Raw genomic sequence first — 15,274 nt, 5'->3', positions numbered from 1 at the left:
ACCGCTGAGTTCGTTTAGAAGGTCCAGACCTAAACGTGAAATGAGATGATTAGATTCAAGAGGCTTCCTACTGAACATTCAACAGAAAGCTCCAGTACGAGAAATCAATCAGTGGGGATGAAAACCCCGGAAGTGTTCGCACCAAATATGAGTATACAGGGAGATAATCGAGCAAGAACATTCATATTCGCATCAGGAGTAAAAGGGCAAAATAACTTCGAACTCTAGGGATTGGCTGTAACCTTCGCAGCAGATTGACCGCAAGCGTCGGGCCCAGTTTGGAGGAAAGAAAAACACGCCGAGAAAAGAACATTGGTTTCCCGAGAAAACGAAAGGCTCATTGCCAAATCTGTTTCTATTTCAATTTCCCAAAGATACCCGAAATTCGCGCTTCCTTCGTCAACAACTTTTTCTTGGAGCCCAAGCTCTTCCCTTTCCCCTGTCTTCTCTGTGTTCTTCCCCAAATTTAAACCCAGAAATCAATTCAAGATGAGTGGGCTAACAACCAACGGACACAAATTCCACGCTTCTCCTCTCTTATTGGGCCTTAGCCCACAATCCATTGTTTGACCGTTTTAATTTTATAATATATTTTAATTATATGATATGATCCCAAACAATGTCACGGGTTTAAATAATCATGGTACCAATTATTCGGATCCAATGTAAATATCCTAATTATCATGTCCAGATTAGTCTTAATTAATTAATTAATTAATTAATTAATCAATCAAATCATTTCCAGTCGAATTAATTTAATATATATATTCCTCCATTAGTAGTCTTTCTTCTGTAGTTTCGAATACTGAGTATTTTTTTCGTCTGCCCAAAACCTTTCTTTTGGATTAATTAATCATTAAGTCATTATTGGTTACTTGTTGTTTAGTATAATTTCATTCATATGAACTAATCAACAGATTGACGTGATGTCTTATATTACTCAGCAAATTGTCCATCACTAAAGTTTTTATTTTATAACATATATGATAAGGCTGTTTATTTCAGGTTACAATTAATTTTTATTCCGATTTTTTTTTTCTCTTCGTAAAATTTATATTCGTTTCATTTTGTATAGAATGTTAATTAGTTTAAAAAAAAACATTTCAGTATCAAACAACTTGAAAGTCGATGGAAATTTATATTGAATAAGAGAAACGTTCTTTGAAAATTTTTATAAAATCAGTGAGAACGATTTCGGAATGCTCTGGTCGTCATTGAAAGGCATGCATCTGTTGCCTGAAGTAATAAAATATTTGATCTTTTTCTTATATTACATTTGCATTAACAATAATTTTAATATGCGTTTCGTTAATTTTTGCAATTAATGGATTTAATTAAATCGATTAGAAAAGAGATTACGGAGATCTATATATACTTATCCAAAGGCTTTGATAGGCTGATCGATCAAGTCAAAGGCTGCGGGCGCCGAGCATCATTGCTAATAATTATTCAATTGACTAAATTCTTTTATATTGTATGGTATTTTTTTTTAAAAAAAAACTAAACAATACTACTATAGTTTTGTAGAATTTCAGGGTTTTATAAATAGTAGTAAAATATTTTGGTTCAATATTCTAAGGAGGGTTATTAAAAAAATGTCATACGGTAGTAAAAAAATATCGAGTAATATTTTTTTTTAAAAAAGACATTCAACTTCCATATCTAAACCCAATTATTACAACCTATACGTATATCCATGACGTGTATGTGTGTATGTATGTATATATAGTACAATGTTGGTGCATGATAGTAGTGGAACCACTTATTGATTGCGTTTGCTCTCTGGACCTCCTCCTCCTTCTTCTTGCCTAACCTCTCAAATCTCAAACCCTAATTTTCTTCTTTCGCACCCAACACTGGGGCCAAAAAACAAACAGGGTTTTGTTGCCGTATTAACGATAATACCCTTATCCCCCTCGAGAGTTTCCGATGATCAAGTCTCTCTCTTTCTCTCGTGCAGAATCTTAGGGAAAAGAATTACAATAAACCCTAAATCATATGCGTATATACGCATAAATATTTATGTCTTGATCAAGCAAAAACAAGGAGTGCTTTTCGTTTTCGTGGGTTGAGGAGAAATGGATTCTGCAAATAGCAGTAGTATGCAATCTTCGAGCGGCGGAGATGAGGAGTACGATTCACGCGCCGATCAATCTCTCTCGGCGTTTCTCGACCACCGCCACCGCCACCTCTCCGGAGCTCCGCCGCTGCAGCAGCACCGCCACACCGAGCAACTCGACTTCGACAACTCTTTGCTGTCTAACTACTTCGACAACAATTCCTTATTATCGCCATCGTCGTCTTCGTTCTCTTTCTTGACCCGATCCGACCCGACCACTTCCCAACCCGGCTTCCGCCCCACTTCATCGGTTCCTCGCCCTCCTCCTCCTCCTCCGCCGCCACAGACGCATCAGAACAACATCATGGGAGTGGTGAAGAGGTCGAAGAAGAGATCGAGAGCGTCGAGAAGAGCTCCGACGACGGTTCTGACGACGGACACTTCGAATTTCAGAGCGATGGTTCAGGAGTTCACCGGAATTCCAGCTCCGCCGCTGTTCTCCGGCAACGTCACACGTCTGAACACCTTCCTCGGCTTGTCTCCGTCGTCTTCCTCCTCGTCGGCTTCTTACAATCTCTTGTTACGACCTTTTGGTCAGAAACTTGTTCCCACATCTCATCCGCTCTCCTCGGAATCCTTGCTGAGGGCTTCTATCAATGACAGCCAGCTTCATGGTTCTTCTGGTGATGTGTTCCATAATCTTCACTTGCAGTCTCTTCTCCAAGTTCCGGTCTCGAATACAAACCCTAGGAGTGATCAACATGAGATTCTGAAAACGAATTTTTTCGCGGAGGGGTTTGGTCTTGGTGGATTACAGAGCACAGATCCTCCGTCGACGTCGACGAACAGAGACGGTGATAGCGGAGGTTTTGGTGATCTTGATCGCCATGATGATAATTCTCTGAGATTGATCACTGAAAATGGCGGCAATAAGGAAGTGGAGGATCCGACGACAGCTTCTAGGAACGAAGGTATGGTCGAATCTTGGCTATGTTCTTCGTCTGACCAACGAACATGAGAAACCAAAAAAGAAGATAAAAAGGAAATTCTATATCTATGCGGTTGAAGCTAATCAAATTAAAATCGTTACAAGTATAGGCAATACACGATGAAAGATTTGATCTTGCATGATGAGCGGATATCGATGGTATTATTTTGGCTCTTGGGTTAGGGATGAGACCATATATGTTCGCATGCATTTAATTATTCTCTGGATCGGAACAACAATTTGACATCTTTGTGGGTTTTGTTGGTGATCGATCTTGGATTATATATTTCTTTTAGTTCTTCCATAAACTCGTGTTGGTGGGTATTGGTTAGCCTTGATCGCGTGGATAATTTACATGCAAAAAAAATAATAATAATAAAAATAATGCGTAGTAGTTGTGCACCAGAGACTGGCTGTGGACATATATTCTGGAAACATGCAGTGAGCAAAACGAGATGTATATACATATTTATTATCGACACATATATGTGCAGGGTCAAAAGCAACATGTCAACTCTCGGGATTTGGTAATTTCTTTTGAAATTTTTATTATGATATATTTATTATGGGGACATTTGGTATTTTTAAAAAAATTTATACATAAATTAAAAAAATCTAATTAGGTAATTGGGGGGCATGTGACCCATTAACATGTAAATGGATCCGCCCATTATTTGTCTTGTATGTTGCTAACCATTACCTACCTCTATTTTTAATATTTTCAAGTACATAAAATGTTTTCGTTCATTTTTATATTTGGGATTTTGCGGTGCAAGTAGTAACGAAGGGCACAAAGGCTGTCTGAAAACGCATTTGTCGAGTGACACGCAGAGCATAAAAAAGGTCTGCTTGGATCGTCATTATGGGAATGCAACCATAAAGTTTTTTTCCCCTCTAATTAAATTTAATTGGTATTAGATACATGTATTCGCTTTCTCTGATCTTCGCTTTCTAACAATTTGAAAAATACTTTACAAAAAAAAAAACAACTTGAAAAATATATAACGAATGATGGAAAGCGCAATCTTTTAGAATCAAATCTACATCAAAGCTTTTATTTCATCATAGGGATTTGGTGACAAAGAGTTATTTGTTTGTTTCTGTGGATAGAATTCAAATGATTTGCTACATGATTTTAGGAGGTTTAGATTTGGGACCAGTCACGCCAAAAGCAAGGCATAACAACATAAGCCACACACACACACACACACACATATATATATATATATATTCACAAATCACAATTATAGAAATGTACATATACATATATATATATATATATATTCAGAAAATCAAACCTATATTATAACCTAAAGTCGAAACATATATTGGTAACATGTTTCGAGCACAAAAACGAGGAAGATAGTGATGGTGATGATGAGGAAGATGGTAATGGTGGCCCGTTGTCAGGCCACATGACATTAGTTAGCTATTGCAGCAATGATGGGTTCCAATACATTCATAAACCCATTTTAAAGGATGTGACCGATGCCTACTAATCTTATTGGTAATGCTCTATATTTCGTCAAATAACCAACATTTCTCTTGAATTCACATCACCAAATCTTCCCTCTCTTTCCTTTTTAAAAGTCAAATTTGAGAGCATTTCGCATAATGGGTGCGTTTCAAAATTTGAATTCCGAAGAATATTTAAATAAAACGAAAGGCAAAAGTTCGAGACTCTCTCTCTCATGGCTTTACAGTGAAGTTATTATCAGATCTAACTACTATCCAACCAAAAGTCTTATCAAACCATTCCATTGGATTCCCCTTGTCGTTGAGACATCTAAAACGACTATCCCGACCAACCAACAGTTCACGCATGCATGCATGCATGCAAGTTTGTCACGTATGTGAAGGATTGAACATAAATGTATTAAGATGGATGCCTTTATTTTGTTTGTTCCCTAATCGATATTTTTTTTATGCAGTGGTATAAGATATGTACTTACCCCAAAAAAAAAAGGAGACATCCATGATCACTAGCTAGGTTTTCTGAATTATCAACTTTATACAATTTGTGCATAATAATGATAAAAAATAGTAATACACGATGACGTGGATTCCAAAAGAAATTAGACAAGATGCCAAAAGATAAAAGCAGAGAATGAGCTTAATACATACAGGCTTCTAGTTCTAGACACGGGGTTAGCTTATAGCTTTCGTAGACTTCTCATTTGAATTTTTGGGATTGGTTTTAAAAAAAGTAACCCGGAAGGTGAAATTAGTTGCGTGAGATAGTGATGATGCCTAGGAGATGGGCAGTGAAGCGGACTGGACCATGCTAATAACCTCAGAAACACACACAAAAGAACGCTGAGACATAATTGTTTCTTTTTCTCTGTCATAAGGGCACACCCGAAATGTTACAAATGAATTGAATCACTACAAATAATAACCCCAAAAATCCAAAAGAGAGAGAGAATTCATTCATGTAACGGTGGCAAACTATACTATATACACTGGCTTTATAAATACACATCACGTTACACACTTAGAAAAGGGGGAAAGGAGGTTTTGCCAACATTCTCATCTTTTTCTTTCGTCCTAACAGAAAAATCCACCCAAAAAAGGGAGAGGAAAGAGGTGTGGGGTTTTAACTTACTTGTTAGACCACTGGAATTCAATCTCGAGGTTCCTGGGTCCGCTTTTGCTCTCCGGCAACAAAGTGTATTCCCCTGCCACCGCTCCCAGCATCACCACCCGATCGATCTGTATCGTTACTTTCCCAAACGAGCTCTGTTTTTTTTTTAATAAATTCAGTCACGGATGGAGGAGAAGAAAGAAACATATTTGAAAGCATGAATGTGATATTGAGTTTGTTTTTCTGATTGATTACCTTTCCCATTTTGCTTTTGTTTTTGCATGAGATGTGAAGTTTCTGGCCTTTTGGAGGACTCTCGAATGACCAGACGAAGCTCTCGTCCCATTCTGGGTTAGGACCCGTCGAGACCACCTGGTAACAGAAAGAGCGCAACAGTGAAAAAGAATGTCAGTGTCATCGACAGGCCGGGCCCCCAAGAACCATATCCTAAGTAAAGCTCACATATACGTAACCACCAGGGGAGGATATTCAACCGAAACCCAACTACATGACCGACTCGAATCCTTACGATTTTCCTAAAACCAAATATAAAAATAACCGAAAAAAAATCTTTGGAAAACGATCACTTTTATCATTAAAAACCGAAACCGAATCAAATGTAATATAAAAACCGAATTGATATAGGTTTTCTAAAACCGATCCCGAACCGAAAACCGAAATGTCCAACTACTAGTAATTACATATTCCTGGACTCGGAAACAATGATAAAAAGAATGAGAATTTACCTTGGTTTGCCTAGGAGGAGTGTTGCCGAGGGTGAGCTTGCAATAAACGCTAGGGTTTCCGACCGATTGCTTCATGTTGTTTCCGCGCTTGATGGTCACCACTAGAGTTCCTGGAAGACATTGGAGGAGGAACTCGGCTTTCTCCTGAAACCTTGGCGGACCAGACTGTATAAGGTATTGTAATAACGGGATGGCATCGGCGGCAGCAACTGACTGTGCCCTGGAAACTTCAGCTGGACAAGCTGTCCACGCTTGTCTTAGAAGGAACAATGCGTCCAAGGCTGCCTCTTGAGTTGATTCTGATCCTGTTTTGAGTGACGTCACTAGATGCGGTATACTTAGTGTCGCGGGCTCCGTGGCTCTTAGACGCGGGAAATTGTTGAACAGAGCGTTTAGAGCTTTTAGATACTCCTCATTCACTGTCCCCGTTGCCCATAAGTCCTTCTCGATTGCAGCTGCACATTCAACAGAAGCATTATGGAAGATATAAAACGATTTTTCTTTACTGATAAGACAGAATTAGTGTGGTAAATTTGGTTAATAGCCGAATAATCAAACCCTAATACATAACCGTAACAAACCGAATCCGATATTAAAACCGAATCGTTATGATTTCTTAAAACCGGAAAACTGAATTTCTTTGAAAAACGAGTTTTATCAGTAAAACTGAATCCGAACCAAAATAAAACTAAACCAAACCAAACTGAATTCAATCTAAAAACCGAATGGTTATAGTTTTTCTAATATCCAAATAACAGAACCAAATCTAACCTAAAGAATCACAAAATGGCCAACCCTAGACAAAAACAAGTAGAAAGAACACAACTCGAAAAGAGGATGTGGTCGAGATCTCACCAGTTATTGCCCTAACAGTCTCGCTGGATGCGTATTCTTGAATGGTGTGATTAGAGAAGAGAAGTTTAACAAACATTGCGGCCTGAATAGATGTCTCAGGGTCGCTGGAACCAATCAGATCCAAGACAACCTGGACACCACCTGCCTCGGCAACAGCCCTTTTGTTGGACCGGCTATACATAACGAGGTTCTGCAGAGCGCATATGGCCACCACTTTCATTTCTTCCGTGGGTTGTTCTTCAAGGACATTGACCAGTGCCCGGCAAGCAGAAGCAGCGTCAGAGCTTCGAGCTAGGGTTTCGTTCTGGAAGATATCGCCGAGGGCCAGAGTTGCCAGTAACCGTGCTTGCTGAGCCTGGGTCTGCGGGTCCAAGAGATACTGGGACAAGGGCAAAATGGCTGTTTTCGTGGCTTTCGATTCTCTAATCTTGACATTGTTGAGAAGTGCCTCGAGCAATCTTGCAGCCGTGTCCTCGCACTGGTGAGACCTTAGAAGATCAAGGAGAGCCTCTATGGCGCCGCTTTCAGCCATTGCTTCGGCACTTGTCCCATCGTCACTTTCCAGCACTAGAAGAGCATTTAGTGCACCGACCACTGTGTTTTCCGAGGCCGAGCGGAGGAGTCTTACGAGAACGGCGACGGGGACTTCAAGATAAAATTCGGAGCTGAACTGCAAAATGATCACCAGAACCGATGCTGCCGATTCCCACAACATGTTGGAAAGAGATGGATCGGCTTGCAGTATGACCTTGGAAAGCTCGCTGACACCACCCTCTTTAGCTATTTCATTTGGCCACGTTAGAGCGATGCTAACGAGAGCTTTCACAGCTCTCTGCTGCAATATGTGTATGCCGGATCCAAGAACACGGATTAATGGACCGATTACATGCTGTGTCAATGGATCTTTCTGTAGATGCTCCTCCAAGACCAGATGAGACAAAAGCTCAGCTGCCAGCTGCTGTACGGCTGGAACTGAAGAATCGAGCAACGGAATTAGCGGCTCAATTGTTTGGTGCGGAGAAAGATTGTAATCAGCTCGGCACTGTGGATGCTCGAGGATATTTACGAGAACTTGCAACACACTGTGCTGTCCATCGGGGCTGAATTCCGGTCTTGTCAACAAGAAGAAAAGTGGCTCAACCACTTTGGCAGCTGATGGTCCCTTAGCAATAGTAGCATTATTTGTAAGAATACGGAGCAGTTCCGAAAAGGCAGCACAGAGAAAATCCGGTGCTTCGTGGAGTATATCGAGTATGCAATCGATAACTCCGACTTTCACCATTTCCAGTTTACAACCAGGCCTGTCCTTGCCTAACTTCACTAAAGCCCTGGATATAGCCTCGTGAAGAGCGTAATTCCTACCATAGAGAAGGCCGACGAGAGGAACTACTGCACCATGGGCAGCGACAAGTTCAGCCAATTGTTCATCATCAACAAGCTTGTCCAGTGCCCGTACAACTGAATGCTGAGCCGGGCTGAACTCGGTTACAAGGAGAGACACCAATGGCTCAACACATCGAGCTGCAGCAACTGTAGACCTAATCCTTGTATTCGCGAAAAGAACGTAACACAATTCCGCCGCATCACCCTTCAGTTCCATCGAACAGTTTGAAGAGAGGATCCTGCAGAGAACATCCACGGCATTCATCTCCACATCCGCGACAGCCAGCGCTCGTGATGGATTGTCGCTCAACAGCCGAACGAGCGCAGCAATAGCAGCATGTTGCTCTCTTTCTAGACCAGTGTTGAGAATCTCTACCAATGGTTGAACAGCTTGTCTAGCTGACTCTGCATTCCTTATATGGTCGGCAGAAAACAGGCTCTCCAATGCCTTGGCAGCACTGTACCTTGCACGCCTTCGACCTAAACGTAAAACTGCTACAAGTTGACTGACTGCGCCAAATGCCGACTCGTGTCTTCGGATTTCAGCACTGCTAAATAGGATGCCCAAAAGATCGGTTGCAGCTTCCTCTTGTTCATCCTGTGGGCCGAGAGAAAGATATTTTGTGAGGCCTTCTAGGGCACCTGATTCCACCATGACAATCATGTTTTGCGGACAGTCTCTGGCAAGCTGAGTTAGAATATTAAGTGCAAGTTGTGGAGCACCAGGCCGGTCTGGAATCGGCTTTAGTAGATCAACTAACAAGGGAATCGCTTTTCGAGAAGTAGCTCCAACTCTAATATCTTCAACCCGAAAGAGCCTCTCCAGGGCAATCTGGTCCGGGTAACGCTCTAATCTGAACTCCTCTGACAACTGTAGAAGGTCTTTTATGTCAACATCAGCACATCCAAGTAAGGTTATAAGCCCAACTGCTGCACCGGAATTCGCAACAGACAGGAGAGTTCCCCTACTGCCATTACAGACAAGACTGGCTACTGCTTGGGCAGAAAAATATCTGTCTGCTGTTTCCTCTGACTTCAACAAATTTGAGAGCACTGTAATGGCCTTCATTGCTGCATTTGCTCGAATGATCTCTCTATCTTGGAAAAGAATGGCTAGCAGTAATGCGCTGACCCATATGCTGCTATCTTCTCCATAATCAATCTGGAAAAAATACTCCCAAGTATTAGCATTTATGCACTATGTGGTAATTTAGGTCTCCCCAAAATGAGTAGGAAATACATTAAACTCTACTTAGAATTTTAACATGTGATTTGTAATTAACATTCTTAACAAGATGGGATCTGAAATAAGTGTCTTGTGCAAGAGAGTTGAATACCTGGGTGAATCGGAGATAACTGTTGCTGATTCTGTCAGTAAGTAGTTCAATTCCTTCTGACTCCATTATAACAATCCTACTCTTTTCATCGTGACAAGCAAGTACCGAGAGCAACCAGATGGCTAGATTGTCACCCGAAATAGCTGCTGCCCCCTTGTGACCCTCCCTATTTCTTGCTGTTTCTTCTTCCTCTTCTTTTTCTCCTACTTCTTCTTCTCCTTCATGTTTAGAATGTATATATATACATATATCTTCTCGGCCATCCTTTTCCTGGTCTCGCACAGAAGTCTGAGATGAATTTATTATTTCCACAAGTGCTTGAACGAGGTTGGTACACACATGTAACTCATTAAGATCTTCCACCACCTTCCGCTGATTAACTTTTGCAGCACAGATGATAACAGCAGCTCCGCCAATTCTTATTTTAGGGTTTCCGGAATTGATTACTCTTTTAGCTACACACGGTACGCAACCAGCGGCATTGCTGACCATGTTCCCCAAAACCAGAGGCTGATCCTGACAAACTCTTGACAACACTTCAATAGCTTTGTCCTGTAATAAGGGATTGACAGAACTAACGATAGACGAAACTATTGGGGCCATACAATTGGGAGATTCAGCCAGAACTGCCCAAGCTGGTTTGACATTCCCCATAGCTCTCGACTTTGACAAAATAGCAAGTGCATCTAGTGCCTCCGATATTGCATCAGGTGTTCCATTGGCAGTCTCTAGAAGAGAAACAAGGGAAAGAACTGTTCCAGCACGGTTCACTGAATCTGTCAATGCAGAATCAATCTGGTGCCGACCAAGGAGGCGAGCAATCGCTGCGGCGGCAAGGGTTTTTCCAGACACTGTCCCTTCACGTAAAACCCTCGTGGCTGGCAAAATAATTTCTTCGGCAATGACTTTCTCCGATACTTCACTGTCCAGCATAAGATTGGCCAATGCGCACATTCCCTGCTCAGCAACCTCCAGAGCAGAGGAGTTAGCAAGAGAAACCAGTGCAGGCAATGTCTCTCTAGCAACAGCGGCAACATCGCGGCTCTCTTTAATTGAAAGGAAAATAGCAGCAAGACAACGAGAGGACTCAACTAAGATCTTCTCAGATTCCACATTCAAAAGTTTTACGGCCGAGGAAAGAGCTTTGAGGGCTAGAACACTCTCACGCAGATCCTTTCTGCTTTGGAAAATGGCAGCAAGAGCTGACGCAGAATTAGCTTGAGTCTCTTCCTTTATCGAGCTCATCAACTTGATCACGGTCTCAATAGCATCATTTGCAGCACTGCCTTCACGTAACAGGTCATTCAGTGGCACCACTGAGAGCATACTTTTCAATGCGTCCAAAACATAAATCTTGGACTCAGGCAGATCACTGGACAGTAGAGCAGTAAGCTGACTGATAGTTGCAGTATCCGACTTATGAATCAAATGATTCAATGTTTTGGCCGCAATTTCTTTCCCATTTGGACTACCATTCTTTAGCAACCATAGCAGAGCAGGGACAGCATCGGCACTTTCAACACAAGCTCGTATATCTTCGCTGTGATTGCACAAGTTTCTAAGGATCGTTGCAGAGTCTTCTCGTGCTTTGGCAGAACCTGTCTCCAAAATCTGAACAAGCGGAGGTATACCCCCAGCAGCAGTAATGGCCCATTTACTTTCATCATTTTCATTAGACAAAAGGCAAAGAAGTCCGACTGCACATTCTTGCTGTTGTTCTGATGAAAGTCCCAGAAGAGATATCAACAACTGAATTCCCTCACGGCCCTGGAGTGCATGCCACAAGCTACCTTCTTGGTTACACAGTGTCAGAAGAGCCTTTATGAGCTCATCCTGAACCTCATTCGTTGCCATAGTTATAAGACCAACGAGCAAACGTTTTGCATCTGAGCTGGAGAGTTTAACAGTGAGTATGGAATTCCCATACAAACTTGCAAGAGCTTCTATGGTACGTTCTTGCACAAGGAACGGCAGACGAGGCTTCAACTGCTTAATCAGAGTCTGCTCGATGACCATCGGATCTGAGGCCCTGGTAGATTCTGCTTTTCCATCATATATCATCAAGGCTGAAGCTAATGCCCCAAGAGTGTCAGCGGTCTGTGCAGGCGAGGAACAAGATTCAAGGCTTTGACCAAGGCTCGATATCACATACGACAAACCACCGGAGATATTGGCAAGGGCACACATTGCATTCTCTTGCAGTGCTTGTGCATGTTCACCTTGCATGAATTCTTTCGACGGAGCTATTGTTGCATTTATCAAAGCAGGAATACCATTAGAATTAGAGATTTCTTTCCTTGCTTCCTTAGACTGAGCAGAAAGAGACTTGAGAGCACCAGCGGCTTCTGCCCTCACCGAGGCTTCGTTACCTGATCCTAATAATTTGAGAAGCTGTTTTGTAATGTCTGCAGTCAATACACTAGTACACACAGACGCATCCTCCATCATCATGCAAGCAAGAAGGAAACACACATTAGATAGTGTGCTCGACTTCCCACTTGCAAGCAGCTTCACAAGTACATCCACCCCTCCAGCTCGAACTGTCTCAGACCAAAATCCCTCGGTGGTGCTAGAAAGGTTCTTTAAAGCACCAGTTAACAAACCATCGACCAGATCTCCCTTCTTGCTTCCACTACTCAGTTGTCCCCACAAAACTGGTACAACTCCTTCAGTTGAAAAAATCTTTGATCCAACATGGTCCTTCACCCCACCTTCGGAAACAGCATAGATTGTTTTTGCTGCAGCAATCTGTCCCTCAACTGAATTGGACTTCAGAAGACCAAGCAAAGGGGGAATGCATCCCCCAAGTAACACTTTCACTCTAAGTTCATTCTCCTTGCAAAGTGAACCCAAAACAGTTGCGGCATGTATCTTCACTCCAAGTGATCCCGATCGAAGGAGAGAAACAAGTACTGGCACAGCTTGGGAGTGCGATCCAACAGCACTGAAAGCATTTTCACGTGTATCTATAAGTTCTAACAACTGCTTCAGAGAATACTCTCTTTCTTGCGCAGATGATGAACTTTGGCGCAACTGCTCAATGCATTGGGCAACACTAGCCAGTGTCCCATCAGGATCCTCCATGCTGTTTGTGCGCTCTCTGCAGATAGTGGACAATGTTAGATACTAAGCTACTAAGAGGAAGGTCTTGTACGCTTAAAAGATGTCATCTTTTACTTGAAAGGACCTAGAGGAAACAAATTCAGATGAATACTTTATCATCAAAAGCCACTATGTACTTATAGAAGGAATTTCAAGGAAGAGATTGTCACTTGGAGAAACAGGGAAAAAAGAAAGAATAGGACATAATTATTAAACAATCTGTTACTGTTAAACAAAGGTTACACGGCAAATAAACCAAAGTTGCCTAGTTTTTTCAGATGGAAACATTCAGCTCCCATGCAGTACAGAATATATTTTCTCATTACCTCAAACCCATCCTTGCGCTTGAATGTGGAGTAGGGGGCTCTGAATCTTGAATTTTCATATCCCCATTTCTCTCCTGTAATCATGAGAGGGAAACACAGAATAAGTTGAAAAAGACAAGAAAGATTGGATGAATAACCTTCAACTGTGGCAGCAATAACCTGTAAGACTATTGTCCTACATCTCAACAGTCTATGAATTTTGACTTTTAACATGTTGGAACGAGGCCGGTTCTTAATATCGCTGAACCATAATGAAGAAAAAACAGTCGTTTTAGAGGAAAGAACCCAATTGAATTAATCATAACTTCAAAATCCTATCCAAATTCAAGAAACAAATCAGCTTAGTCATTTGCCAGATGCACCGGAAAAGCTTGTGCACCACAACAACAAGCCAGATCTGACTTTGCAGAAGGATAGTGAAGCAAAGCTGCTATCTTAAGCTCGCATCTTAAACCAACAATGAACTTTATTATAAATTCTTAGGGTGATGCTCATCATATTATTCACTCAACCTAACGCCTAGACAGCAAAATCAGGGAGAAAAAGAAATTAAAAAAACTACAGTTTCATTTGGGGCAAGGCCATTGCCATTGGCAGATGAAAATCTCCATCCGAGTGCAGTTGCCATATTTTGTTTCGGCTTCAAAATTCTCAAAACAAAGTAGACCCAGACACCTTGCCCCTATCCAGATCTACCCTGGAGGCGATCGTTAGAACATCAAAGCCCCTGCAGAAACACAACAACAGAATTCAAATTACGACGCCACACATCATACAATCTGAGATCAGACAAGAGGCGGAATCCGGTTCCTCAGAATCCAATCCGACCAGATACAGATAAGAAGAACTGAACAATATTGCATTTGGAGATTATAACCTCAATAGATTAAGTTCACTCCACTAAACTAGAGTAGAAGCAAAACCGAGTACCGCAATTGAAATTTTGAAAACAGTTAATTTCTTCACAAAATCTGAACACGGTTAGCATGCACTGAAATCTAAACTCTCCGGATTTCAACACAAAGAGCCCAATGAACGCGGCCACTAAAATCGTGCCAAAATTGGACCGAACTGAACTGAAAGCTATCGAGAAAGCGGATAACGGGATGTCGATATGTACCCAGTCCGAATACAGGCCGAAAAGTGAAAAAGAATACAGAAGTCAAATCGGACAGAATCTAAGGAAAAATAGAGCTAGATCTCGGACCTCGGATCTCGCATCTGAAGCCGCATCAACAATTTTAGTGTAGGCGAAATCTTCGGGATCCGATACCAACATTACATGCAGAAAGGGATAGATAGATCGACAGAAGGAGAAAACCGAACTGACCTCAAGGAGAAGGCGAGACGACGAAGGGTGAAGAAGAAGCACAATCAGTGCTGCATTTGTCTGTTTCGTAGAAGAGAAGCGAACCTGACGAGAGATTGAACTTTGACTTGACGAGTAGAGAGAGAGAGAGCTGTGCGTGGGCTGGTGAGAGACTGTTATCGGATTGGAGCCGAACTGGACCACCGACAACAAGGACGAGAGAACTTCACGACTCCCTAATCAGCTCGGCTCGGCTTAAACGACTCGGCTGAATGTGGAGATTTTGCAAAACGGTTTCTCATTTTTTTTATCTAACTTATGATTTTATGTGAATTATTATTTAGTAAAAAATGAATATAATTTTTAAGATATAGATATTTGTTCTATAAATTACATATAATATATTTTTCAAAATTTATCATAAAATATATTTATAATATTATATAATTATTTTTTATATTTCAACACAAATTTATGGATATTTAATTATGTATTCCTTTTATGGTGAACCAACCAAATATGAATATTTGAATCTTGAATAAAGCGAAAATTACACAAGTACAATTATATTCTACTAATATCAGA

The 15,274-nt window shown here is 41.3% G+C and overlaps 3 protein-coding genes across 5 annotated transcripts in view; 1 reads left to right on the top strand and 2 right to left on the bottom strand.

The window, feature by feature from the left end:
- LOC104804154 (protein SCO1 homolog 2, mitochondrial-like) overlaps positions 1 to 432 on the bottom strand; it is a 2,381-nt gene extending 1,949 nt beyond the window's left edge. Inside the window, exons 1-2 of the mRNA XM_010528344.1 lie at positions 243 to 432; positions 3 to 29 (exon numbers count right to left, since the gene is read on the bottom strand). Of these exons, the coding sequence (XP_010526646.1) occupies positions 3 to 29; positions 243 to 313 (98 nt within the window). The 5' untranslated portion in view covers positions 314 to 432. The remainder of the gene's footprint in view (positions 1 to 2; positions 30 to 242) is intronic.
- A 1,320-nt stretch (positions 433 to 1,752) lies between these two features.
- On the top strand, positions 1,753 to 4,153 carry LOC104804153 (dual specificity protein kinase splA-like). 2 transcript variants are annotated; one of them, XM_010528342.1, is made up of 3 exons: positions 1,753 to 3,030; positions 3,542 to 3,574; positions 3,827 to 4,153. In XM_010528342.1, the coding sequence occupies exons 1-3, from the start codon at positions 2,079 to 2,081 to the stop codon at positions 3,850 to 3,852; spliced, it is 1,011 nt and encodes a 336-aa protein (XP_010526644.1). In that variant the 5' UTR covers positions 1,753 to 2,078; the 3' UTR covers positions 3,853 to 4,153. The 2 variants fall into 2 exon arrangements, with proteins under 2 accessions (XP_010526644.1, XP_010526645.1); XM_010528343.2 differs by lacking the exon at positions 3,542 to 3,574 and having other exon boundaries at positions 1,754 to 3,030.
- Positions 4,154 to 5,364: 1,211 nt separating this feature from the next.
- On the bottom strand, positions 5,365 to 14,847 carry LOC104804152. 2 transcript variants are annotated; one of them, XM_010528339.2, is made up of 8 exons: positions 14,711 to 14,847; positions 13,943 to 14,107; positions 13,381 to 13,454; positions 9,953 to 13,052; positions 7,233 to 9,777; positions 6,378 to 6,832; positions 5,887 to 6,003; positions 5,365 to 5,786 (listed from the first exon to the last, which is right to left on the bottom strand). In XM_010528339.2, exons 2-8 carry the CDS (start codon positions 14,006 to 14,008, stop codon positions 5,649 to 5,651), a joined length of 6,495 nt encoding a protein of 2,164 aa, XP_010526641.1. In that variant the 5' UTR covers positions 14,009 to 14,107; positions 14,711 to 14,847; the 3' UTR covers positions 5,365 to 5,648. The 2 variants fall into 2 exon arrangements, with proteins under 2 accessions (XP_010526641.1, XP_010526642.1); XM_010528340.1 differs by lacking the exon at positions 14,711 to 14,847 and adding an exon at positions 14,588 to 14,691.
- Between the last annotated feature and the right edge of the window lie 427 nt (positions 14,848 to 15,274).

Source organism: Tarenaya hassleriana, unplaced genomic scaffold, assembly GCF_000463585.1.
Source record: "Tarenaya hassleriana unplaced genomic scaffold, ASM46358v1 Cleome9, whole genome shotgun sequence".
Taxonomy (NCBI): domain Eukaryota; kingdom Viridiplantae; phylum Streptophyta; class Magnoliopsida; order Brassicales; family Cleomaceae; genus Tarenaya; species Tarenaya hassleriana.
Note: the sequence above shows the minus strand (reverse complement) of the source record. Positions and strands in the feature narration are given on the sequence as shown.

Bases quoted from the DNA above. Each gene is read 5' to 3' on its own strand.
- LOC104804153 (XM_010528342.1), top strand. From the start codon at position 2,079: ATGGATTCTGCAAATAGCAGTAGTATGCAATCTTCGAGCGGCGGAGAT. The intron at 3,031-3,541 runs GTATGGTCGAAT...ATATATGTGCAG, and splicing joins GACAGCTTCTAGGAACGAAG to GGTCAAAAGCAACATGTCAA. The intron at 3,575-3,826 runs GTAATTTCTTTT...CGGTGCAAGTAG, and splicing joins ATGTCAACTCTCGGGATTTG to TAACGAAGGGCACAAAGGCT.
- LOC104804152 (XM_010528339.2), bottom strand. From the start codon at position 14,008: ATGGCAACTGCACTCGGATGGAGATTTTCATCTGCCAATGGCAATGGC. The intron at 13,053-13,380 runs GTAATGAGAAAA...CACTATCTGCAG, and splicing joins AGCGCAAGGATGGGTTTGAG to AGAGCGCACAAACAGCATGG. The intron at 6,833-7,232 runs GTGAGATCTCGA...TTGAATGTGCAG, and splicing joins GACTGTTAGGGCAATAACTG to CTGCAATCGAGAAGGACTTA.